Below are 26,605 nucleotides of genomic sequence, written 5' to 3'. Positions count from 1 at the left end.
ATTGTCGGACCGGCAATTCATTAATAGCCACGAGTAGTTTAAATGACTTTTTTTCCTTTTACATAGTAGGTGAGGTTGAAAAAAGACACAAGTCCATCAAGTCCAACCTATGTGTGTGATTATGTGTCAGTATTACATTACATATCCCTGTATATTGCGGTCATTCAGGTGATTATCTAATAGTTTCTTGAAGCTATCAATGCTCCCCGCTGAGACCACCGCCCGTGGAAGGGAATTCCACATCCTTGCCGCTCTTACAGTAAAGAACCCTCTACGTAGTTTAAGGTTAAACCTCTTTTCTTCTAATTGTAATGAGTGGCCACGAGTCTTATTAAACTCTCTTCTGCGAAAAAGTTTTATCCCTATTGTGGGGTCACCAGTAGGGATGAGCTTCAAGTCGAACTCATGTTCGACTCGAACATTGGCTGTTCGCAAGTTCGCCGAACAGCGAACAATTTGGGGTGTTCGCGGCAAATTCGAATGCCGCGGAACACCCTTTAAAAGTCTATGGGAGAAATCAAAAGTGCTAATTTTAAAGGCTAATATGCAAGTTATTGTCATAAAAAGTGTTTGGGGACCCAGGTCCTGCCCCAGGGGACATGGATCAATGCTAAAAAAAGTTTTAAAAACGGCCATTTTTTCAGGAGCAGTGATTTTAATAATGCTTAAAGTCAAACAATAAAAGTGTAATATCCCTTTAAATTTCATACCTGGGGGGTGTCTATAGTATGCCTGTAAAGGGGCGCATGTTTCCTGTGTTTAGAACAGTCTGACAGCAAAATTACATTTTGAAGGAAAAAACTCATTTAAAACTACCCGCGGCTATTGCATTGCCGACAATACACATAGAAGTTCATTGATAAAAACGGCATGGGAATTCCCCAAAGGGGAACCTCGAACCAAAATTTAAAAAAAAAATTACGTGGGAGTCCCCCTAAATTCCATACCAGGCCCTTCAAGTCTGATATGGATATTAAGGGGAACCCCGGCCAAAATGTAAAAAAAAAAATGACGTGGGGGTTCCCCCTAAATTCCATACCAGACCCTTCAGGTCTGGTATGGATTTTAAGGGGAACCCCGCGCCAAAAAAAAAAAAAAAACGGCGTGGGGTCCCACCACAAATCCATACCAGACCCTTATCCGAGCACGCAACCTGTCAGGCCGCAGGAAAAGAGGGGGGGACGAGAGTGCGGCCCCCCCCTCCTGAACCGTACCAGGCCACATGCCCTCAACATTGGGAGGGTGCTTTGGGGTAGCCCCCCAAAACACCTTGTCCCCATGTTGATGAGGACAAGGGCCTCATCCCCACAACCCTGGCCGGTGGTTGTGGGGGTCTGCGGCGGGGGGCTTATCGGAATCTGGAAGCCCCCTTTAACAAGGGGACCCCCAGATCCCAGCCCCCCCCCTGTGTGAAATGGTAAGGGGGTACAAAAGTACCCCTACCATTTCACTAAAAAACTGTCAAAAATGTTAAAAATGACAAGAGACAGTTTTTGACAATTCCTTTATTGAAATACTTCTTCTTTCTTCTATCTTCCTTCATCTTCTGGTTCTTCTGGTTCTTCTGGCTCTTCTGGTTCTTCCTCCGGCGTTCTCGTCCAGCATCTCCTCCGCGGCGTCTTCTATCTTCTTCTCCTCGACCGCTCCGCACCCATGGCATGGGGGGAGGCTCCCGCTCTTCTCTTCTTCTTCATCTTCTTCTCTTCTTCTCTTCTTCTTTTCTTCTCTTCTTCATTTTCTTCTCCGGGCCGCTCCGCACCCATGCTGGCATGGAGGGAGGCTCCCGCTGTGTGACGGCGCTCCTCGTCTGACAGTTCTTAAATAACGGGGGGCGGGGCCACCCGGTGACCCCACCCCCCTCTGACGCACGGTGACTTGACGGGACTTCCCTGTGACGTCACGGGGAATGCCACAGGGAAGTCCCGTCATGTCCCGTGCGTCAGAGGGGGGCGGGGTCACCGGGTGGCCCCGCTCCCCCCGTTATTTAAGAACTGTCAGTGGAGGAGTGCCGTCACACAGCGGGAGCCTCCCTCCATGCCAGCATGGGTGCGGATCGGCCCGGAGAAGAAAATGAAGAAGAGAAGAAGAGAAGAAAAGAAGAAGAGAAGAAGATGAAGAAGATGAAGAGAAGAACGGGAGCCTCCCCCCCATGCCATGGGTGCGGAGCGGCCCGAGGAGAAGAAGATAGAAGACGCCGCGGAGGAGATGCTGGACGAGAACGCCGGAGGAAGAACCAGAAGAGCCAGAAGAACCAGAAGAACCAGAAGATGAAGGAAGATAGAAGAAAGAAGAAGTATTTAAATAAAGGAATTGTCAAAAACTGTCTCTTGTCATTTTTAACATTTTTGACAGTTTTTTAGTGAAATGGTAGGGGTAAGTACCCCCTTACCATTTCACACAGGGGGGCCGGGATCTGGGGGTCCCCTTGTTAAAGGGGGCTTCCAGATTCCGATAAGCCCCCCGCCCGCAGACCCCCACAACCACCGGCCAGGGTTGTGGGGATGAGGCCCTTGTCCTCATCAACATGGGGACAAGGTGTTTTGGGGGGCTACCCCAAAGCACCCTCCCAATGTTGAGGGCATGTGGCCTGGTATGGTTCAGGAGGGGGGGCCGCACTCTCATCCCCCCTCTTTTCCTGCGGCCTGCCAGGTTGCGTGCTCGGATCAGGGTCTGGTATGGATTTTTGGGGGGACCCCATGCCGTTTTTTTTTTTTTTTTTTTGGCACGGGGTTCCCCTTAAAATCCATACCAGACCTGAAGGGTCTGGTATGGAATTTAGGGGGAACCCCCACGTCATTTTTTTTTTAAATTTTGGCCGGGGTTCCCCTTAATATCCATACCAGACCTGAAGGGCCTGGTATGGAATTTAGGGGGACTCCCACGTCATTTTTTTTTAAATTTTGGTTCGGGGTTCCCCTTTGGGGAATTCCCATGTCATTTTTATCAATGAACTTCTATGTGTATTGTCGGCAATGCAATAGCCGCGGGTAGTTTTAAATGAGTTTTTTCCTTCAAAATGTCATTTTGCTGTCAGACTGTTCTAAACACAGGAAACATGCGCCCCTTTACAGGCATACTATAGACACCCCCCAGGTACGAAATTTAAAGGGATATTACACTTTTATTGTTTGACTTTAAGCATTATTAAAATCACTGCTCCTGAAAAAACGGCCGTTTTTAAAACTTTTTTTTGCATTGATCCATGTCCCCTGGGGCAGGACCCAGGTCCCCAAACACTTTTTATGACAATAACTTGCATATTAGCCTTTAAAATTAGCACTTTTGATTATTCATGTTCGTGTCCCATAGACTTTAACGGTGTACGCGTGTTCGAACGAACTTTTTTCCTGTTCGCATGTTCTGGTGCGAACCGAACAGGGGGGTGTTCGGCTCATCCCTAGTCACCAGTACAGTATTTGTAAATTGAAATCATATCCCCTCTCAAGCATCTCTTCTCCAGAGAGAATAAGTTCAGTGCTCGCAACCTTTCCTCATAACTAAGATCCTCCAGACCCTTTATTAGCTTTGTTGCCCTTCTTTGTACTCGCTCCATTTCCAGTACGTCCCTCCTGAGGACTGGTGCCCAGAACTGGACAGCATACTCCAGGTGCGGCCGGACCAGAGTCTTGTAGAGCGGGAGAATTATCGTTTTATCTCTGCAGTTGATCCCCCTTTTAATGCATGCCAATATTCTGTTTGCTTTATTAGCAGCAGCTTGGCATTGCATGCCATTGCTGAGCCTATCATCCACTAGGACCCCTAGGTCCTTTTCCATCCTAGATTCCCCCAGAGGTTCTCCCCCCAGTGTATAGATTGCATTCATATTTTTGCCACCCAAATGCATTATTTTACATTTTTCTACATTGAACCTCATTTGCCATGTAGTCGCCCACCCCATTAATTTTTTCAGGTCTTTTTGCAAGATTTCCACATCCTGTGGAGAAGTTATTGCCCTGCTTAGCTTAGTATCGTCTTTAAATACAGAGATTGAACTGTTTATCCCATCCTCCAGGTTGTTTATGAACAAATTAAATAGGATTGGTCCCAGCACAGAACCCTGGGGAACCCCACTACCCACCCCTGACCATTCTGAGTACTCCCCATTTATCACCACCCTCTGAACACGCCCTTGTAGCCAGTTTTCAATCCATGTACTCACCCTATGGTCCATGCCAACGCACCTTATTTTGTACAGTAAACGTTTATGGGGAACTGTGTCAAATGCTTTTGCAAAATCCAGATACACCACGTCTACGGGCCTTCCTTTATCTAGATGTCAACTCACCTCCTCATAGAAGGTTAATAGATTGGTTTGGCAAGAACGATTCTTCACGAATCCATGCTGATTACTGCTAATGATATCATTCTTATTACTAAAATCTTGTATATAGTCCCTTATCATCCCCTCCAAGAGTTTACATACTATCGATGTTAGGCTAACTGGTCTGTAATTCCCAGGGATGTTTTTGGGCCCTTTTTAAATATTGGTGCTACATTGGCTTTTCTCCAATCAGCTGGTACCATTCCAGTCAATAGACTGTCTGTAAAAATTAGGAACAACGGTCTGGCAATCACCTGACTGAGTTCCCTAAGTACCCTCGGATGCAAGCCATCTGGTCCCGGTGATTTATTAATGTTAAGTTTCTCAAGTCTAATTTTAATTCCGTCCTCTGTTAACCATGTAGGTGCTTCCTGTGTTGTGTCATGAGGATAAACACTGCAGTTTTGGTTACTGAAGCCCCCCGATTCACTCGTGAAGACTGAGGAGAAGAATAAATTCAATACCTTTGCCATCTCCCCATCCTTTGTAACCAGATGTCCTTCCTCATTCTTTATGGGGCCAATATGGTCTGTCCTCCCTTTTTTACTGTTTACATACTTAAAGAATTTCTTGGGATTATTTTTGCTCTCTTCCACTATGTGTCTTTCATGTTCTATCTTAGCCATCCTAATTGCACCCTTACATTTCTTATTGCATTCTTTATAAATTCTGAATGCTGAGGATGATCCCTCAACCTTGTATTTTTTGAAGGCCTTCTCCTTTGCTTTTACATGCATTTTTACATTGGAGTTAAGCCATCCAGGATGTTTGTTCGCTCTTTTAAATTTATTACCCAATGGGATACATTGGCTAATGCCCTTATTTAATATGCTCTTAAAGCAAACCCATCTCTCCTCCGTATTCTTTGTTCCTAATATTTTATCCCAATTTATGCCTTTTAGCAAGGTTTGTAGTTTAGGGAAGTTGGCTCTTTTGAATTTCAGTGTCTTTGTGTTCCCTTCATGTTTCCTATTTGTGTGATTTATACTGAAACTAATTGACCTGTGATCGCTGTTACCTAAATTGCCCCGTATTTCCACATCTGTTATCAGGTCTGTATTGTTGGTAATCAGTAGATCTAGTAATGTTTTATTTCTAGTTGGTGCGTCTACCATCTGACCCATAAAATTGTCCTGCAAGACACTAAGGAACTGGCGAGCCTTAAATGAATGCGCGGTTCCCTCCGCCCATGTCTGGATAATTAAAATCCCCCATTATGATAACACTTCCCATCCTTGCTGCTAATCCAATTTGTGATAGGAGATCCGTCTCCACTTCCTCCCTCAGGTTAGGGGGCCTATAGCATACTCCCAGTATTATTTTCCCCTTAGCTTCATCCCTTTGGAGTTCTACCCATAAAGATTCCACCTCCTCCCTAGCCCCCTCAGTGATGTCATCTCTCACATTCACTTGTACATTATTCTTGATATATAGGCATACCCCTCCCCCTTTTTTACCCTCTCTATCCTTGCGGTATAGGGTATACCCTTGAATGTTTGCCAGCCAACCATGAGAGCTGTTGAACCAGGTCTCTGAAATTCCCACAAAATCCAAATCCTCCTTGTACAACAGTATCTCTAGTTCACCCATCTTGTCCGCCATGCTCCTGGCATTGGTGAACATGCCACATAGTTTAGACCGGTCGCATATTGTCCTCGTATCGGGTGTTTCAAGATTGCAACTAGGACTTGCTACTATACTCACCTTGTGTTTTTGTGCTTTGGTTAACCTACCACTAATGCCCCCAATACTACCCTCTGGAATATCTTCCGCGCTGGCTATCACTGTCTCTGGACCCTCCCCCCCATTGCCTAGTTTAAAAACCCCTCTAACTTTTTGGCCATCTTCATTCCCAGCAGATCTGCACCCTCCTCATTTAGGTGCAGTCCGTCCCTTCTATAGTACCGGTTACCGACTGAGAAGTCGGCCCAGTCCTCCAGGAACCCAAACCCCTCCTTACTACACCAGCTCTTCAGCCACTTGTTTACTTCCCTAATCTCCCTCTGCCTTTCTGGTGTGGCTCGATGTACCGGTAGTATTCCTGAGAACACTACCTTGGAGGTCCTTTTCCTCAATTTAGCTCCTAAGTCCCTAAAATCGTTCTTTAGGACACTCCATCTGCCTCTGACTTTGTCATTGGTGCCAACGTGCACCATGACAGCCGGGTCTTCCCCAGCCCCTCCCAGTAATCTGTCCACAAGATCCGTGATGTGCCGAACCCGAGCGCCCGGTAGACAACATACTGTTCAGCGCTTCAGGTCTTGGTTACAGATTGCCCTCTCTGTCCTTCTAAGAATTGAGTCCCCTACCACCAGAATCTGTCTTTCCTTTCCCTTTGCTGCCCCCCCACTCTCACTGGAGGAGTTCTTCCCCTGGCAGCTAGGAGAGTCCCTCATCTCCAGCAGTGCTGGTCCCTGACTGGTTACACCAATGTCACTCAATGGAGCGTACTTATTGGGATGCTCCAGTCCTGGATCGGCCTCTCTGGCACTTCCCCCTCTACCCCTCCTGACTGTCACCCATCTACTCTTTGCTAGTGCCTGCACCTCTTTGTCTCAACCCGCCTCTGTGCTGGCCCCTGCCGGCACCTGCCGTGTACGTTCCTGGCTCTCCTTTAGTATGGAGGGACTTCTCAGTGCTGACAGTTGCTTCCCCAGATTCAGAACCTGGGCTTCCAGGGAAACAATGTGCTTACATTTTGCACAGCAGTATTCGCCCTCGATCGGATGATCAAGGAACGCATACATGCGGCAAGATGTACAAAGAGTCGCCTCTCCACACCCGCCGGGCATCGTACCTATTAAATTTAGTGAGGATTTGGGGATTTTACCCTGTCCAAATTACCTAACAGCTAGCTTCCTGGCACTAATACTCAAGACAATACACAGGTACACGACAATACACAGGTACACAATACACAAGTACTAACGATCCACACACTACTCAGACAACACTCAGATACTCACACTACACAGGTACTATGACCCCTGTTAAAAATTTGAAATATAATTTTGCTGTCAGACTGTTCTAAACACGGGAGACATGTGCCCCTTTAAAGGCATACTATAGACACCCCCCAGGTACTAAATTTAAAGGCATATTACACTTTTATTGTTTCACTTTAAGCATTATTAAAATCACTGCTCCCGAAAAAATTGACGTTTTTAAAACTTTTTTTTGCATTGATCCTTGTCCCCTGGGGCAGGACCCAGGTCCCCAAACACTTTTTATGACAATAACTTGCATATAAGCCTTTAAAATTAGCACTTTTGATTATTCATGTTCGTGTCCCATAGACTTTAACGGTGTTCGCTTGTTCGAACAAATTTTTTGCCAGTTCGCAAGTTCTGGTGCAAACCGAACAGGGGGGTGTTCGGCTCATCCCTAGTCTATAGTATGCCTGTAAAGTGGCGCGTGTTTCCCATGCTTAGAACAGTCCCTGCACAAAATGACATTTGTAAAGGAATAAAAGTCATTTAAAACTGCTTGCGGCTTTAATGTAATGTTGGGTCCCGGCAATATGGATGAAAATCAGTGAGACAAACGGCATGGGTACCCCCCCAGTCCATTACCAGGCCCTTTGGGTCTTGTATGGATATTAAGGAGAACCCCGCACCCAAATTAAAAAAAGGAAAGGCGTGGGGCCCCCGGGCCCTATATACTCTGAACAGCAGTATAAAGGCGGTGCAAACAAGACAGGGACTGTAGGCTTGTTGTTAAGTAGAATCTGTTTGTAATTTTGAACTGGTACATTTTTAAAGTGTAGCTCCAGCCAAAATATCTATTTTTAAGCTTTTTGGAAAACATAGGGAAGGGTTATCACCCCTGTAACATTTGTTTTGCTGTCTGTGCACCTCTTCAGAAGATTTCACCTCACTTTCTGTCCCAATGACAAATGTTTTTTGAAAATTTGGGGTTTTTAGTGAAACAAGGATTGGTGATAAAGCATCAGTGGAGAGGAGACATGTTTTTCCCATATTAACTCTTACAGGAGAGAATTACCCTTTCTAGGGGTAGATTTCATCTCACTTCCTGTTGTCTCCTTCCGTTTGCAAGTAGGAGTCGTTTGTAAGTTGGATGCCACAACACTATAAGCCCTCACAGTTACTCTTGGTGGGTGCAGGAACGGGCCCTGCTGTGAAATATTAGATCAAGAATTGTAATTACATGACATTGTTGAACAGTGGTAGAAAAATTGGGCCTTTGGTGGTGGTGGTCGTGGTGCTGGTGCCACAACACTGTAAGTCCTCACAGTTACTCTTGGTGGGCGCTGGAACAGGCCCTGCTGTGAAATATTATTTCAAGAATTGTAATTGCATGTCCCTGTTGAACAGGGGCCGAAAAATTCGGCCTTTGGTGGTGGGGGTGTTGCCACAACACTTTAAGCCCTCACAGTTACTCTTGGTGGGCGCAGGAATGAGCCCTGCTGCAAAGTATTGCATCAAAAATTGTAATTACACGCCCCTGTTAAACAGGGGCAGAAAAATTGGGCCTTGGCCACTGATGGCGGTGCCCAGAACCAAAAATGTTCTTACAAGCTATCAGCCAGGGGCCGATCCAGAGTCCAGTCTCGGGAGGGGCACTGCCAGAAAATATTTTTTTTTTGCGGGCAATTTATCGGGGAAATGGCTGGGGCTGGTGCTTCAATCATCACGGCACCATGATTGTTATGATGTCAGGATGATTGAAGAGCATTATTTATATTATTACATTGTAATATAAAATTAAATAGTTCAACTCACCATAATGCAGAATCAGTGGGAGCCCTGAGTGTGTCACTTGCCACGTCACCTGCCACATGTTGCGGATTGTCCACTTGCAACGTCACCTGCCACACGTTGCAGATTGTCACTTGCCACAAGTTGGGGCGGAGAAGGAATAATGCTGGCGCTCTGCCACTGACAGTGGACACTGGACATTTTAACCAGTCTGTCTAAACTCTATCTAAACTATATCTAACTCTATCTATCTGTCTAAACTCTAAACTGCAGGTCTGCAGCAACAACTATTCCCCTATTTATGGCTCCAGCTCCTGTCACATCGGCTCTGAGACTCGAGTCCGACGTGACTCACTGACGTCACTTGTCTGAGACTCGAGTCCGATGTGACTCTGACGTCATTCGTTGCTAGACGCCAGGCAGCCCAGGTGCTAGCAACAAGTGCAGGGAAGAGGCTCCACCCACCTCCTCCGAATCCTGGTCAGTGTGGCGTAGCCGTAATAACACTAGACGAGTCTCTCTGTTGGGCGCCGCTGATCGGCTGATATGAGAGAGAGAATCGGGCAGAGGCAGAGACATGTCAGTGTGGTATTTTCGGGGGGGGCAATTGCCCTGTTGCCCCCCTTGGATCCGCCCCTGCTATCAGCATGAAAATTGAGGAGGAAGAGAATTGTCACTCAGCATAACAGGGTAGTCACTCAGCATCAGCATAGGCAGTCTTGAACGGATCTCAAATTAAAAAAAAAAATATTCGGTTACATCAGCATCAGGTGCTTGGTAATTTGTGATCCAAGACTGATTCATTTTTATGAAGGTCAGTCGATCGACCGATTCGGTGGACAGAACCACCCTGTGATCGGTTACAAAGCCTCCAGCAGCACTGAATGTGCGTTCCGAAAGAACGCTGGATGCAGGACAGGCCAGTAGCTCAATTGCATACTGTGCATGCTCTGGCCAGTGATCCATACTCAAGATCCAGTAACCCAGAGGATTTTCGGTGGGAAAGGTGTCCAAGTCTGATCTTGCCCCTAGGTAATCCTGCACCATGTGAATCAGACGCTGGCGATGGTTGCTGGAACCGATCATACCTTGAGGCTGTGGACTAAAAAATTGTCTGAACGCATGGGTCAGACGGCAACCTTCTCCACCGCTCCATCTGTGACTGACCGAAGCCTCAGCAACACGTTGTCCAGGAGGACCAGGAAATTGTAACCTCCCCAGGCTCTGGAAACGCTTTGCACAAACCTTTCTGCAAGGCCTCCCAAAGATGTTTCATCCTCTGCTCCCTCTGCGATGGCATGATAAGGTCCGCAACCTTACCCTTGTAACGTGGATCAAGAAGGGTTGCCAGCCAGTAATGATCCCTCCCCTTGATACGACTAATACGAGGATCCTTCCGCAGGCTTTGCAGGATGAGGGAGGCCATGCAGTGTAGGTTTGCTGAGGCATTTGTCCAGAGTCCTCTGGGTCACTAAGGATGACATGATCCATAGCCACCTCCTCCCAGCCACGTACAAGTCCATGGGTTTCATCGGACTGTAAATGATCCCTTGAAGACTGCTGCTGATGCTGAGTGCCAGGCTCCACCTCCATGCTGACACAATCCTCCTCCTCCTCCTCTTCCTGTGTGATCAGCGGGCATGCAGGAATACTGTCTGGATAAAGGGGGCCTTGAGAGGTAAGGAAGTCCTCCTCTTCCTCCCTTTGTTCTGCCTCAAGTGCCCTGTCCATTATTCCATGCAGCGTGTGCTCCAACAGGTGGACAAGAGGGACAGTGTCACTGATGCATGCACTGTCACTGCTCACCATCCTCGTGGCCTCCTCAAATGGTGACAGGACAGTGCATGCATCCCTGATCATGGCCCACTGGCGTGGGGAAAAAAACAAGCTCCCCTGACCCTGTCCTGGTGCCATAGTCGCAGAGGTACTCATTGATTGCCCTCTGCTGCATGTGCAGCCGCTGCAGCATGGCCAACATTGAGTTCCACCTGGTGGGCATGTCACAGTTTAGGCAGTTCTTGGGCAGGTTAAATTCCTTTTGGAGGTCAGCAAGCCGAGCACTGGAATTATATGACCGGCGGAAATGCACACAGACTTTCCTGGCCTGCCTCAGGACATCCTGTAAGCCCAGGTACCTGCCCAAGAACCGCTGCACCACCAAGTTAAGGACGTTAGCCAAAAAGGGCACATGGGTCAGTTGTCCCTGTTGGAGGGTGGAGAGGAGGTTGGTGCCATTGTCGCAAACCACCATTCCTGGCTTAAGCTGGCGTGGCATCAACCACCTCTGAACCTGCCCCTGCAGAGCTGACAGAATCTCTGCCCCAGTGTGGCTCCTGTCCCCCAAGCACACCAGCTCAAGCACCACATGGCATCTTTTTGCCTGCGTGCTTGCGTAGCCCCTCGAATGCCTACGGAGCACCGCTGGTTCTGAGGACAAATCAGCACAGGAACAGGCCATGGAGGAAGAAGAAGAGGAGGGGGTGGAGGAGAGAGGTGTGGCAGAATCACCACTAGAATTTTGGAGGCGTGGTGGCGGAACAACCTCAAACACTACTGCACCCTGTCCTGCATCCTTCCCAGCTGCCAGAAAAGTCACCCAGTGTGCTGTGAAAGATAGGTAACATCCCTGTCCATGCCTGCTGGACCATGAGTCAGCAGTAATATGCTCCTTACCGCTGACCGCCCTGTCCAGCGAGGCCAAGACATTTCCTTCCACATGCTGGTAGAGAGCCGGAATCGCCTTCCGTGAGAAAAAGTGGCGTTTGGGAACCTGCCACCAAGGAACCGCACATTCCACAAACTCACAGAAGGGAGCAGAGTCTACCAACTGAAAAGGCAGCAGTTGAAGTGCTACCAATTTAGCCAACCTAGCATTCAACCGCTGGGCATGTGGATGGCTGGGAGCGAACTTCTTTCAGGGTGCAGCAGCTGGGGCAGGGAAATTTGCCTGGTACAATCTGAAGTTGGTGTACCGATAGCAGATTGCCTGCAAGTACTTGGCTGTGACACACCTAATTCTACACCTTCATTCCTCTCAATGCAAGTTTCAGAGAGGACTGAAGGTATAGTGGGGTTGGAGATCCCAGCTGATGAGGAGCAATGAGAGGTCCGCTTTGTTCTTTGGTGTGGGTCTTTTAGGTACGTTTGCCAATGAACTGCATGGCAGGTCGACATATGTCTGGTCAAGCATGTGGTGCCCAAGTCTTTGATGTTTTGGCCATGCGAGAAACACTTGAGACAAATGTTGCAAATAGCAGCAGTGTGATCTGATGCACTCGTCTCAAAAAAGGCCCACACCAAAGAACTTTTGGAATAACGTGCAGAGACAGCAATGCCCTGCACATGCGGAGCTCTGCAGTGTGATGTAGTTGGTGTGCTGCCCTTAAGCTGGCCCCTGGAGGGCATCCTGCCTCATTGGAGATGTGCCTCCTCCTCCTCCTCTCAGGCACCCACGTGGAGTCAGTGACTTCCTCATCATCCCCTCCCTCCTCATCACTGGAGCAAAGCTGGCAGTATGCTGCAGCTGGGGGAACATGACTGCCAGATTGCTGTCCTTCTTGGGCACCCCCTCTCTCTGGGCTCACGTTACTGCCTTCCTCTAGCTGGGTACCATCATCGGAGCCTTCAAAACGCTGGGCATCCTCCTGGAGCATGTACCCAACACTGTGGTCAAACAGTTCGAGGGACTCCTCAGGAGGACATGGTGGGGCTCGGGAAGGAATGACTGATGCCATTGAGCCAAGGGAAGAGGTCGCGCTGGCAGCTGCTTTGCCAAAGTATCCTGAGCCTGGGTGAGAGAGGATGAGGACGGCTTGGTCATCCACTCTACCAAGTCTTCGGCATGTTGCGGCTCAACACGGCCAGCTGCCGAAAAAAGGCCAAGCGTGTCCCACGGCCACGTGCTGATGAGGATGCACTGTGTCCACGACCAGCACTGTTGCCTCTAGACACAGGACCTGCTTGCCCTCTTTTATTGGCTTGTGACTGTCTGCCTCTCTTTGTTGGCCTTATATATATATATATAAATAAAACAACTAGGATGCATATATATATATATATATATATATATATATATATATATATATATATATATATATATATATACACACAATACACTGTAAGTGCAGCTAACTGACTCGCCTGCCTACTCTAACTTAAATCAAATGACACTGTCTCTCTGTCTATCTCTCTCCGCCGCCACAACACACTACAGAAGGCTGCCACGTAGGCCTTGTACTAAATACCCTGAGCCATAATTGGCCAAAGCCACCCTGGCTTTGGCCAATTATGGCTCTCTGTACAGACGGCGCTGTGATTGGCCAAGCATGCGGGTCATAGTGCATGCTTGGCCAATAATCAGCCAGCAATGCACTGCGATGCCACAGTGAATTATGGGCCATGACGCGCACTCGAATTTGGCGCGAACAGCCCATAACATTCGCAATTCGACAAACAATCGAGCAAGTGATGTTCGAGTCGAACATGGGTGATATTATTAAGTTACACAGCTGCAGCATATTTTCTTAACCTTTTAGATGCAATTTCCTGCACAATTGACCTTTGTTTAGGGGTCTAAACTTATCAGATTATTTTATCTTTCATTTGTATATTTACTTTTTGGTGATCACGTATAAAGTGAGACCTGGAGGAGAAAATGGATAGAGGGGCTGCATGATTAAGGGAGGAAAAAGGTCAATGAACGGTCAGCTAGGTCAGTGTGTTTGGTGGGGGTGTAGCCCTTACCTGATTGGAGGCAGAGGTCAAAGTGGCAGGGTTCAGATTAGAGGGTCTTTGTGGTGAGGTAGTTCTCTCACATTCCAAGGAGTCAGGAGAAGTGGCAGCTTCGGTTGCCCCCCCGCTGGAAGAGAGAGACAGAATGAGTGAAGTGGAGGCCTTGTTGGGCCAGGTCAGGGCTGCAGCGGAGGATCGGTGTCCACAGTGGCTGCAGCAGCAGCTATTAGACATGCTGGGGGGGTCAGGAGCGGCTCCCTCACCTGCTGCTTCCCCATCTGCTTGGAAACAGGCTAGGAGGGTTCCCCCTCCTGAGTGCCTGAGTCCTTCACCTGTGCCCCAGGTCCAGCATCCACGTAGGAGCCCCTGTCTCAGGGACCCAGGGTGGCCCCGGGAGGAATCCTCGTCACCGGTGGGACCCAAGGGGGAGGGGGCATCCTGCTCTTACTCCCCCTCCTCCCCCTCTCTTCAGATACTGGAGTTTGTGGCTGCCCCCCCTGCTGAGGTTCCAAGTGGGGGAGTGGCTCAGCATGGGAGACAATCGGGAACACGCAGTGGTGGGTGTCACGACCCCTCAGCTGCTCCCAGCGGGAGATCGCCTGCCCTGGATGCTGGAGGAGATTGCACGGAGGGGGGTCCGCTTTACTCCCCTGCTCGCCTCCGCCACGAGGATCTGTAGCCGTCTGCTCTCTCTGTGGCTTCAGTGCAGAGAGGAGCTCGGCCAGAAATTAGATCAGCAATGGGCAGCAGGAGGGTCAGGGCACACTCTGCTTGCCCTCCAGCACCGCTGCAGCCTGGTAATGCCAGTGGAAGGAGGCCGGAGACTCGAGCTGGGGGATCCGCCACTTTAAAGAGACAGCATGTCCCAGCTGCAGCTGAGGGTTCTAAGGTACCTCGAAGCTCATCATCCTTGCAAGATACGGCTGGGGCAGATGATGATGCTTCCGGGAACCCTGAGCCAGAGTCACCAGAACGCAGGGTGCAAGGGACGCCGATGCAGTGGGAATCTTCTGCAGCATCCGGTGAGGTCACCAGCGAAGATAATGACCGACAGTCGACTGAGAGGCACCCTGCCTTGCGGAGCCAGCTGGGATCCAGACAAATGGCTGAGGCAATCGCGTCCTCTGTTTCCAGTGTTATGTCTGCATTGCAAATGGAGACAGCTGGTGGTTGGAACCCCTCAAGGCAAAGGAGCCACAGACGATAGGGGCGGTTGGCAGATGCAGCAAAGTGCGAGATTTACGTGTGCTTTGAGGGCCCATTAGGGGTCCATCTTAATCAGGATGTCAGGGACAAAATCTGAGAGGGAATATGTTGAACTATTCTATATCTATAGAGAAGGGTAAGGCGGATGAAAGCAAGAAAGAGGAGGAGGCGAAATGCCACTGGCGGCTTATCCCCCGTACTTTTTCTAATTGACTTCAGGCTTTCGCGATCTTGGCCAGCGTCATTGGCAAAAAAGGCACCGGAAAATTGTTCTCCACTTTTTGCTATCTTGACATCATTGGGGAAGCTTATAGTGTTTACAGGGGTACTGCTTGGCTGCGTTATGATGAGCAGTTCTGCCAGCAGAATGCCCTGCGGTCTGCTTGAGCTGGGATCATAAGGACATTGGATGAAGCTCATGGCTCAGGCGAGGGCTCCAGGGCGGCCCTTTCTCAGGGGGGCTGGCGGCGCGGGTGCTGCTGGACAGTTGGCCAACCTTAAAAAGGAGTTTAGCAGTTCAACGAGGGGTCATGCCGTCTTGGCGTGGCCTGTTGTTTCCGCCATGAATGCTCAGGTTGTGGGGGTCACGCAGTTATGCCAAATGTTTTAAGAGAGGGAAGTCCCAACCCAGGGATTCTGCTTCAAAAGGGATGGCACCGGTAAGCCTTCCCGCGATGGTGCCATATCTAGGTAAAAATTCACAGAGGGAGGTGGCAAATTTCCTGGCTGATGGTTTTGCTCATGGTTTTCCTGATCCGTGTTCTGTGCTGGTGGCTCCATCTTCATTGCCTCGGTATTTGAAATCCACGCAGCATTTTCCTCAGGTTGTTTCTGACAAATTGGCAAAAGAGGTGGAACTTGGGAGAATGACTGGACCATTTGACCTTCCGCCCAGTCCATCTTTGCAGGTGTCTCCATTGGGGGTAGTCCCCAAAAGGGAATCCAACAAAAAATTAGGTTAATACACCATTTGTAGTATCCGGAGGGAGCTTCGCTGAACTATGTCATTTCTCCGGACTTGGCTTCGGTGTCATATACATCATTCGATGCCACAGTCGGGTGAGTGCAACGTTGCGGCCTGGGATCATTATTGGCGAAGACAGATATCGAATCTGCTTTTCGCCTGCTGCCGGTTCACCCTGGGAGCCGACATTTGCTGGGTTGTTTTGGGATGGGCAGTTCTTACTGCTGTCTCCCGATGGGCTGTTCCATTTATTGCGCTTCTTTTGAGGTTTTTAGCACCTTCGTTAAATAGGTGGTATGGGAGGAGATGCAGGTAAGATTGGTGATGCACTATCTTGACGATTTCCTTTGCATTGGCCCCCTCAGACTCCTCAGTTTGTTCTGTTTTGTTACACACTTTGGAATCTGGGACAGCTAGCTAAACCTTCTCATCCCAATAACTGTAGATACCATATTTCTTTGATCTCAGTTTTATTAGAACAAGCCAGGTGAAACTACAAAATAACAGAAATAGACCTCAATGAGTATAATATTGCATACAATACAGCATACATTGCATAGACAACGATATACAGTACAAGATGGGATAGTAAAAACTTACTTTTTAAGTTCTCTAAGGGGTAATGGTGATAGATAGAGAAATACATGTGTTGTTTCCTGAATGTCTTCTCAAAGAATGGTGGCTGTTTCACTTCCTGTGAAAATTCAACCCATAATTCCCTGCTTGCTGACAACTTCCTTAATTACGCATACATTAAAAGAAATAAACAGAACTACAGCAATACCAAAAAGGAACGCTAGATGGAGCCTGCACACCACATATGATTGTCTTAAGTAAATTACACATTTTGCATGTAAATTTAACAACACAGGTACAAATAAAGTACAAATAATCAGCAAGACATCTGGTGGACAGAACATCTATTGCAACACGGTTTGGAATTCCTCTGGGGCCTGAAATCACGGAGGGTTCTGCCATGGCCATACAATTTTGGGGTATTGTCATTGACACGCAAATGATGGAATGTCGCTTGCCGATTGACAAATTGGAAGATCTGCATCGAAAGGTTGACGAGGTCTAGACAGCGAAGAGGGTTAGGCTTGAACAATTGCAGTCCTTATTGGGTATGCTTAACTTTGCCTGACGCATTATGTCTATAGCTCTAAGTTTCGGGATTGTCAAATTTGTTTTCATTGTGACAACATGGGTGTGGTGGAAGTTGTGTCCAGCCTGTCTGCCTCGCTGCTGCCGGTGGTGCGCTTACTGCGTCACCTTGTCTTGCGGTGTTTAAGTTTGAATTGTTTTGTGCAAGCTGTTCATGTCCCAGGTGTTCTAAATTCCATTGCCAATTAATTGTCTCCTTTCCCGAGCAGCTGTGGAGACTGGCGTTGGAGTGGCAGGGGAGCTGTTACGTCTAATCGTGAGGGAATGTACGTGGGCTGGATATTCGTTGGTTTGGGGTGAGTGGTCTGCTTTGGTAAGTTCGGTCAGTGGTTGTTTTTTTCCACTCCGGATCAATTGTCTTTGCTTTTGGATTTTTTTGTTGGGATGGAATTTGCCAGGGGCACATCAGTATTGAAACTGAACAGGGGCTTGGCTGCTTTAGCTTTCCTCTTCCGGCTGCATGGCTTGAGTGATGTTACCAAAGACTTTATGGTGAGACAGGCCATGAAGGATTTTCAGCATGGGAGGGTGAAGTTAGATACCAGGCGCCCGGTCTCGTTTGATTTGCGTCAGGAATTAGTGGAGGCAGGGCCGTCTTTAATATTGATTGGACCCTGTGCAAAAAATTTCTTGGGACCCCCCATCCAATTTCGCTCTCCACCTGCTCTGAGACATACAATAAATAGCAGCCAGACTCAAAATCAGTTTACTGAATCAGATCAGGCAGCGATTGCGATTGGTTGCCAGAGGTTACAGCACATCATTAAAACTTACTGACTGGTTGCTAGAGGTTACAGCACACATTATGGCTCACTGAGTAGTTGCTAGGAGTTACAGCACATGGTTTTTGCTTGTTGATTGGTTGCTAGAGATTACTGTACAGTAATACTGCTCACTGATTTGTTGCTAGAGGTTACAGCACATCATCTCCTCATTGCCTGCACACCATGGACTGGGGAGGTGAGTGGACCCATCAATAGACAGAAAACTCCTAGGGATCCTAGAACTCCTGGGATCAGTGGCAGTGCTGGGGGGAGGGGAGGTGAGATAAATGGCAATGCTGATTTTTTTACCGACTACCAATTTAAAGAGGAGGTTCAACACTGGCCACCAAAGTAATAGGGGTTTACACTGACCACTAATGTAATAGAAACATTCACAGTAACCACCAATTTAAGGAAGGATTTACACTGACCACTAATGTAAAGGAAACATTCACACTGGCCACTAGTGTGAATGAAAATATTCTACACCAAGCACCAATTTAATGAGAAGATTTACATTGACCACCAATGTAACTGAGAAATTTAGCCAGCATTATATAGTTACATAGTTACATAGTAGGTGAGGTTGAAAAAAGACACAAGTCCATCAAGTCCAACCTATATGTGTGATTATGTGTCAGTATTACATTATATATCCCTGTATGTTGCAGTCATTCAGGTGCTTATCTAATAGTTTCTTGAAGCTATCAATGCTCCCCGCTGAGACCACTGCCTGTGGAAGGGAATTCCACATCACTGCCGCTCTTACAGTAAAGAACCCTCTATGTAGTTTAAGGTTAAACCTCTTTTCTTCTACTTTTAATGAGTGACCACGAGTCTTGTTAAACTCTCTTCTGCGAAAAAGTTTTATCCCTATTGTGGGGTCACCAGTACGGTATTTGTATATTGAAATCATATCCCCTCTCAAGCGTCTCTTCTTCAGAGAGAATAAGTTCAGTGCTCGCAACCTTTCCTCATAACTAAGATCCTCCAGACCCTTTATTAGCTTTGTTTTGTTGCCCTTCTTTCTATTCGCTCCATATCCAGTACATCCTTCCTGAGGACTGGTGCCCAGAACTGGACAGCATACTCGAGGTGCGGCCGGACCAGAGTCTTGTAGAGTGGGAGAATTATTGTTTTATCTCTGGAGTTGATCCCCTTTTTAATGCATGCCAATATTCTGTTTGCTTTGTTAGCAGCAGCTTGGCATTGCATGCCATTGCTGAGCCTATCATCTACTAGAACCCCCAGGTCCTTTTGCATCCTAGATTCCCCCAGAGGTTCTCCCCCCAGTGTATAGATTGCATTCATATTTTTGCCACCCAAATGCATTATTTTACATTTTTCTACATTGAACCTCATTTGCCATGTAGTCGCCCACCCCATTAATTTGTTCAGGTCTTTTTGCAAGGTTTCCACATCCTGCGGAGTAGTTATTGCCCTGCTTAGCTTAGTATCGTCTGCAAATACAGAGATTGAACTGTTCATCCCATCCTCCAGATCGTTTATGAACAAATTAAATAGTATTGGTCCCAGCACAGAACCCTGGGGAACCCCACTACCCACCCCTGACCATTCTAAATACTCCCCATTTATCACCACCCTCTGAACTCGTCCTTGTAGCCAGTTTTCAATCCATGTACTCACCCTATGGTCCATGCCAACGCACCTTATTTTGTACAGTAAACGTTTATGGGGAACTGTGTCAAATGCTTTTGCAAAATCCAGATACACCACGTCTACGGGCCTTCCTTTATCTAGATGGCAACTCACCTCCTCATAGAAGGTTAATAGATTGGTTTGGCAAGAACGATTCTTCATGAATCCATGCTGATTACTGCTAATGATACAGTTCTTATTACTAAAATCTTGTATATAGTCCCTTATCATCCCCTCCAAGAGTTTACATACAATTAATGTTAGGCTAACATTGGCTTTTCTCCAATCAGCTAGTACCATTCCAGTCAGTAGACTATCTGTAAAAATTAGGAACAACGGTCTGGCAATCACTTGACTGAGTTCCCTAAGTACCCTCGGATGCAAGCCATCTGGTCCTGGTGATTTATTAATGTTAAGTTTCTCAAGTCTAATTTTAATTCTGTCCTCTGTTAACCATGGAGGTGCTTCCTGTGTTGTGTCATGAGGATAAACACTGCAGTTTTGGTTACTGAAGCCCCCCGATTCACTCGTGAAGACTGAGGAGAAGAATAAATTCAATACCTTCGCCATCTCCCCATCCTTTGTAACCAGATGTCCTTCCTCATTCTTTATGGGGCCAATATGGTCTATCCTCCCTTTTTTACTGTTTACATACTTAAAGAATTTCTTGTAATTTTTTTTGCTCTCCTCCGCTATGTGTCTTTCATGTTCTATCTTAGCTGTCCTAATTGCACCCTTACATTTCTTGTTGCATTCTTTATAAAGTCTGAATGCTGAGGATGATCCCTCAACCTTGTATTTTTTGAAGGCCTTCTACTTTGCTTTTTTATGCATTTTTACATTGGAGTTAAGCCATCCAGGACTTTTGTTCGCCCTTTTAAATTTATTACCCAATGGGATACATTGGCTAATGCCCTTATTTAATATGCTCTTAAAGCAAACCCATCTCTCCTCCGTATTCTTTGTTCCTAATATTTTATCCCAATTTATGCCTTTTAGCAAGGTTTGTAGTTTAGGGAAGTTGGCTCTTTTGAAATTTAGTGTCTTTGTATTCCCTTTATGTTTCCTATTTGTGTGATTTATACTGAAACTAAATGACCTGTGATCGCTGTTACCTAAATTGCCCCGTATTTCCACATCCGTGATCAGGTCTGTATTGTTGGTAATCAGTAGATCCAGTAATGTTTTATTTCTAGTTGGTGCGTCTACCATCTGACCCATAAAATTGTCCTGCAAGACATTAAGGAACTGGCGAGCCTTAAATGAATGCGCGGTTCCCTCCGCCCAGTCTATGTCTGGATAATTAAAATCCCCCATTATGATAACACTTCCCATCCTTGTTGCTAATCCAAATTGTGATAGGAGATCTGTCTCCACTTCCTCCCTCAGGTTAGGGGGCCTATAGCATACTCCCAGTTAGGGATGAGCCGAACACCCCCCTGTTCGGTTCGCACCAGAACATGGGAACAGGAAAAAAGTTCGTTCGAACACGCGAACACCGTTAAAGTCTATGGGACACGAACATGAATAATCAAAAGTGCTAATTTTAAAGGCTAATATGCAAGTTATTGTCATAAAAAGTGTTTGGGGACCTGGGTCCTGCCCCAGGGGACATGGATCAATGCAAAAAAAAGTTTTAAAAACAGCCGTTTTTTCAGGAGCAGTGATTTTAATAATGCTTAAAGTCAAACAATAAAAGTGTAATATCCCTTTAAATTTCGTACCTGGGGGGTGTCTATAGTATGCCTGTAAAGGGGCGCATGTTTCCTGTGTTTAGAACAGTCTGACAGCAAAATGACATTTTGAAGGAAAAAACTCATTTAAAACTACCCGCGGCTATTGCATTGCCGACAATACACATAGAAGTTCATTGATAAAAACGGCATGGGAATTCCCCAAAGGGGAACGCCGAACCAAAATTAAAAAAAAAAAAATGACGTGGGAGTCCCCCTAAATTCCATACCAGGCCCTTCAGGTCTGGTATGGATATTAAGGGGAACCCCGGCCAAAATTTAAAAAAAAAATGACGTGGGGTTCCCCCTAAATTCCATACCAGACCCTTCAGGTCTGGTATGGATTTTAAGGGGAACCCCGCGCCAAAAAAAAAAAAAAAAAACGGCGTGAGGTCCCCCCAAAAATCCATACCAGACCCTTATCCGAGCACGCAACCTGGCAGGCCGCAGGAAAAGAGGGGGGGACGAGAGTGCGGCCCCCCCTCCTGAACCGTACCAGGCCACATGCCCTCAACATTGGGAGGGTGCTTTGGGGTAGCCCCCCAAAACACCTTGTCCCCATGTTGATGAGGACAAGGGCCTCATCCCCACAACCCTGGCCGGTGGTTGTGGGGGTCTGCGGGCGGGGGGCTTATCGGAATCTGGAAGCCCCCTTTAACAAGGGGACCCCCAGATACCGGCCCTCCCTGTGTGAAATGGTAAGGGGGTACTTACCCCTACCATTTCACTAAAAAACTGTCAAAAATGTTAAAAATGACAAGAGACAGTTTTTGACAATTCCTTTATTTAAATGCTTCTTCTTTCTTCTATCTTCCTTCATCTTCTGGTTCTTCTGGCCTTCTGGTTCTTCCTCCGGCGTTCTCGTCCAGCATCTCCTCCGCGGCGTCTTCTATCTTCTTCTCCTCGGCCCGCTCAGCACCCATGGCATGGGGGGGAGGCTCCCGCTCTTCTCTTCTTCTCTTCTTTTCTTCTTCTCTTCTTCTCTTCATTTTCTTCTCCGGGCCGCTCCGCACCCATGCTGGCTTGGAGGGAGGCTCCCTCTGATGCACGGTGACTTGACGGGACTTCCCTGTGACGTCACGAGGAATGCCACAGGGAAGTCCCGTCATGTCCCGTGCGTCAGAGGGGGGGCGGGGTCACCGGGTGGCCCCGTCCCCCGTTATTTAAGAACTGTCAGACGAGGAGCGCCATCACACCTCGGGAGCCTCCCTCCATGCCAGCATGGGTGCGGAGCGGCCCGGAGAAGAAAATGAAGAAGAGAAGAAGAGAAGAACAGAAGAAAAGAAGAAGAGAAGAAAAGAAGAAGAGAAGAGCGGGAGCCTCCCCCCCATGCCATGGGCGCGGAGCGGCCCGAGGAGAAGAAGGTAGAAGACGCCGCAGAGGAGATGCTGGATGAGAATGCCAGAGGAAGAACCAGAAGAACCAGAAGATGAAGGAAGATAGAAGAAAGAAGAAGCATTTAAATAAAGGAATTGTCAAAAACTGTCTCTTGTCATTTTTAACATTTTTGACAGTTTTTTAGTGAAATGGTAGGGGTAAGTACCCCCTTACCATTTCACACGGTGGGGGGGTGGGATCTGGGGGTCCCCTTGTTAAAGGGGGCTTCCAGATTTCGATAAGCCCCACGCCCGCAGACCCCCACAACCACCGGCCAGGGTTGTGGGGATGAGGCCCTTGTCCTCATCAACATGGGGACAAGGTGTTTTGGGGGGCTACCCCAAAGCACCCTCCCAATGTTGAGGGCATGTGGCCTGGTACGGTTCAGGAGGGGGGGCACTCTCATCCCCCCCTCTTTTCCTGCGGCCTGCCAGGTTGCGTGCTCGGATAAGGGTCTGGTATGGATTTTTGGGGGGACCCCACGCCGTTTTTTTTTTTTTTTTTTTTTTTGGCGCGGGGTTCCCCTTAAAATCCATACCAGACCTGAAGGGTCTGGTATGGAATTTAGGGGGAACTCCACGTCATTTTTTAAAAAAAATTTTGGCCGGGGTTCCCCTTAATATCCACACCAGACCTGAAGAGCCTGGTATGGAATTTAGGGGGACTCCCACGTCATTTTTTTTTTTTAATTTTGGTTCGGCGTTCCCCTTTGGGGAATTCCCATGCCGTTTTTATCAATGAACTTCTATGTGTATTGTTGGCAATGCAATAGCCGCGGGTAGTTTTAAATGGGTTTTTCCTTCAAAATGTCATTTTTCTGTCAGACTGTTCTAAACACAGGAAACATGCGCCTCTTTACAGGCATACTATAGACACCCCCCCAGGTACGAAATTTAAAGGGATATTACACTTTTATTGTTTGACTTTAAGCATTATTAAAATCACTGCTCCTGCAAAAACGGCCGTTTTTAAAACTTTTTTTTGCATTGATCCATGTCCCCTGGGGCAGGCTCCAGGTCCCCAAACACTTTTTATGACAATAACTTGCATATTAGCCTTTAAAATTAGCACTTTTGATTTCTCCCATAGACTCTTAAAGGCTGTTCCGCGGCATTCGAATTTGCCGCGAACACCCCAAATTGTTCGCTGTTCGGCGAACTTGCGAACAGCCAATGTTCGAGTCGAACATGAGTTTGACTCGAACTCGAAGCTCATCCCTATTCCCAGTATTATTTTCCCCTTAGCTTCATCCCTTTGGAGCTCTACCCATAAGGATTCCACCTCCTCTCTAGCTCCCTCAGTGATGTCATCTCTCACATTCACATTATTCTTTATATATAGGCATACCCCTCCCCCTTTTTTACCCTCTCTATCCTTGCGGTATAGGGTATACCCTTGAATGTTTGCCAGCCAATCATGGGAGCTGTTGAACCAGGTCTCTGAAATTCCCACAAAATCCAAATCCTCCTCGTACAACAGTATCTCTAGTTCACCCATCTTGTCCGCCATGCTCCTGGCATTGGTGAACATGCCACATAGTTTAGACCGGTCGCATATTGTCCTCGTATTGGGTGTTTCGAGATTGCAACTAGGACTTGCTACTATACTCACCTTGTGTTTTTGTGCTTTGGTTAACCTACCACTAATGCCCCCAATACTACCCTCTGGAATATCTTCCGCGCTGGCTATCTCTGCCTCTGGACCCTCCCCCCCCATCCCCTAGTTTAAAAACCCCTCTAACTTTTTGGCCATCTTCATTCCCAGCAGATCTGCACCCTCCTCATTTGGGTGCAGTCCGTCCCTTCTATAGTACCGATTACTGACTGAGAAGTCGGCCCAGTCCTCCTGGAACCCAAACCCCTCCTTACTACACCAGCTCTTCAGCCACTTGTTTACTTCCCTAATCTCCCTCTGCCTTTCTGGTGTGGCTCGATGTACCGGTAGTATTCCTGAGAATACTACCTTGGAGGTCCTTTTCCTCAATTTAGCTCCTAAGTCCCTAAAATCGTTCTTTAGGACACTCCATCTGCCTCTGACTTTGTCATTGGTGCCAACGTGCACCATGACAGCCGGGTCTTCCCCAGCCCCTCCCAGTAATCTGTCCACAAGATCCGTGATGTGCCGAACCCAAGCGCCCGGTAGACAACATACTGTTCGGCGCTTCAGGTCTTGGTTACAGATTGCCCTCTCTGTCCTTCTAAGAATTGAGTCCCCTACCACCAGAATCTGTCTTACCTTTCCCTTTGCTGCCCCCCCCCATTCTCACTGGAGGAGTTCTTCCCCCGGCAGCTAGGAGAGTCCCTCAGCTCCAGCAGTGCTGGTCCCTGACTGGTTTCACCAATGTCACTCAATGGAGTGTACTTATTGGGATGCTCCAGTCCTGGATCGGCCTCCCTGGCACTTCCCCCTCTACCCCTCCTGACTGTCACCCATTTACTCTTTGCTAGTGCCTGCACCTCTTTGTCTCAACCCGCCTCTGTGCTGGCCCCTGCTGGCACCTGCCGTGTACGTTCCTGGCTCTCCTTTAGTATGGAGGGACTTCTCAGTGCTGACAGTTGCTTCCCCAGATTCAGAACCTGGGCTTCCAGGGAAACAATGTGCTTACATTTTGCACAGCAGTATTCGCCCTCGATCGAATGATCAAGGAACGCATACATGCAGCAAGATGTACAAAGAGTCGCCTCTCCACACCTGCCGGGCATCGTACCTATTAAATTTAGTGAGGATTGGGGATTTTACCCTGTTCAAATTACCTAACAGCTAGCTTCCTGGCACTAATACTCAAGACAATACACAGGTACACAACAAAATACACAGGTACTCACAGACCTACATGCACTCGCAATACACAAGTATACAGTACACAATACACAAGTACTAACGATCCACACACACTACTCAGACAGCACTCAGGTACTTACACTACACAGGTACTATGACCCCTGTTATAATCTCCTGTTTTAAACTCTGGTTTTTAACTCACCACCACTCACATTTGTGTTTCGGGGATGCATGCAGAATTGCTTTTTCTGACACCACAGAAATGTGCTGCCCTTTAGCAGATACACAGCAGTGCCATTAATTGTTAATGACACCCTCACGTATCTGTTGACATGTGCCTTGGCACCTTGTGATTTTGAAAAAGGGTTAGGGACTTTCTTTAGCATTTCTTGAGCATAGAGCAGCTCATTAAAATGAATGGGCTGCCCTACACACTACCGACATCTTTATCCACCCTGTCAGTACACCCCAAACCTCCCCCATCCTCTCCACTCCAACCCCCCCCCCCCCCTTAACTCTACCTGCCTCCTCTGCTCATCTTTGCACCCACCTTCCTTACCTCTATATATCCCCTCCTTGCTCCCTGTGCACCCAAAACTGTAATTCCTTCTCTGCCTACCTCTGCACACCCCACACTACCCCCCCCCCCCACCAATTTGCTTACCTTTGCAGAACAGGCGGATGTTAGGCTTAATGACCACAGTTGCAGGCAGGACTTTCAAGCATGCCCCTTTACCTCCCCAGTGGGCAGCATTCAGTATAGGTGATGGTGGATATGACCTCAGGGGGCATGATATACATATGAATGCCGCCTTTATTTACATATCAATGCTGATGGCCACCACTATTTAAATATGAATGTCATTGCTATTTACATATAAATTCCGGATATTTACATGTAAACACCAGGTCTGCAGGTGAGTCATCCGTACACAACAATAGGGCAGAGCTGGGAAGCATTAGTAGCTGCACTTCACACTGAGATAACGGGACACAGCACGAGATTAAAATTTTTAAGGGACAAGGGAATTTAAACCAGGATAGTTGGCAAGTATGAGGCAGCTGCTTTGGGCCCCACAACAATGACAGGGCCCAGGGCAGCTGCCCCTTTTGCCCTGCCTTAAAGATGGCCCTGAGCAGAGGAGTTGCCTGGGGTCTGCACCTCTGCTTATGAGGTGCGGCTGTTC

At 47.6% G+C, this 26,605-nt stretch overlaps 2 protein-coding genes across 3 annotated transcripts in view; both read left to right on the top strand.

The window, feature by feature from the left end:
- Positions 1 to 26,605, top strand: part of LOC141111270 (indolethylamine N-methyltransferase-like) — a 342,070-nt gene that overhangs the window by 102,312 nt on the left and 213,153 nt on the right. The gene's annotated exons all lie outside the window — the stretch shown is intronic.
- The window catches only part of LOC141111269 (indolethylamine N-methyltransferase-like), a 44,244-nt gene that overhangs the window by 8,861 nt on the left and 8,778 nt on the right, over positions 1 to 26,605 (top strand). Inside the window, exon 3 of one of the 2 annotated variants that reach the window (XM_073603412.1) lies at positions 17,314 to 17,400. The exons of the other annotated variant lie outside the window; for it this stretch is intronic. Coding sequence (XP_073459513.1) covers positions 17,314 to 17,400 — 87 coding nt within the window. The remainder of the gene's footprint in view (positions 1 to 17,313; positions 17,401 to 26,605) is intronic. 2 annotated transcript variants of the gene reach the window in all.

Source organism: Aquarana catesbeiana, linkage group LG10 (genome assembly GCF_042186555.1).
Source record: "Aquarana catesbeiana isolate 2022-GZ linkage group LG10, ASM4218655v1, whole genome shotgun sequence".
NCBI lineage: Eukaryota > Metazoa > Chordata > Amphibia > Anura > Ranidae > Aquarana > Aquarana catesbeiana.
The sequence above is the reverse complement of the archived record's forward strand: the minus strand, read 5'-3'. Positions and strand labels throughout refer to the sequence as shown.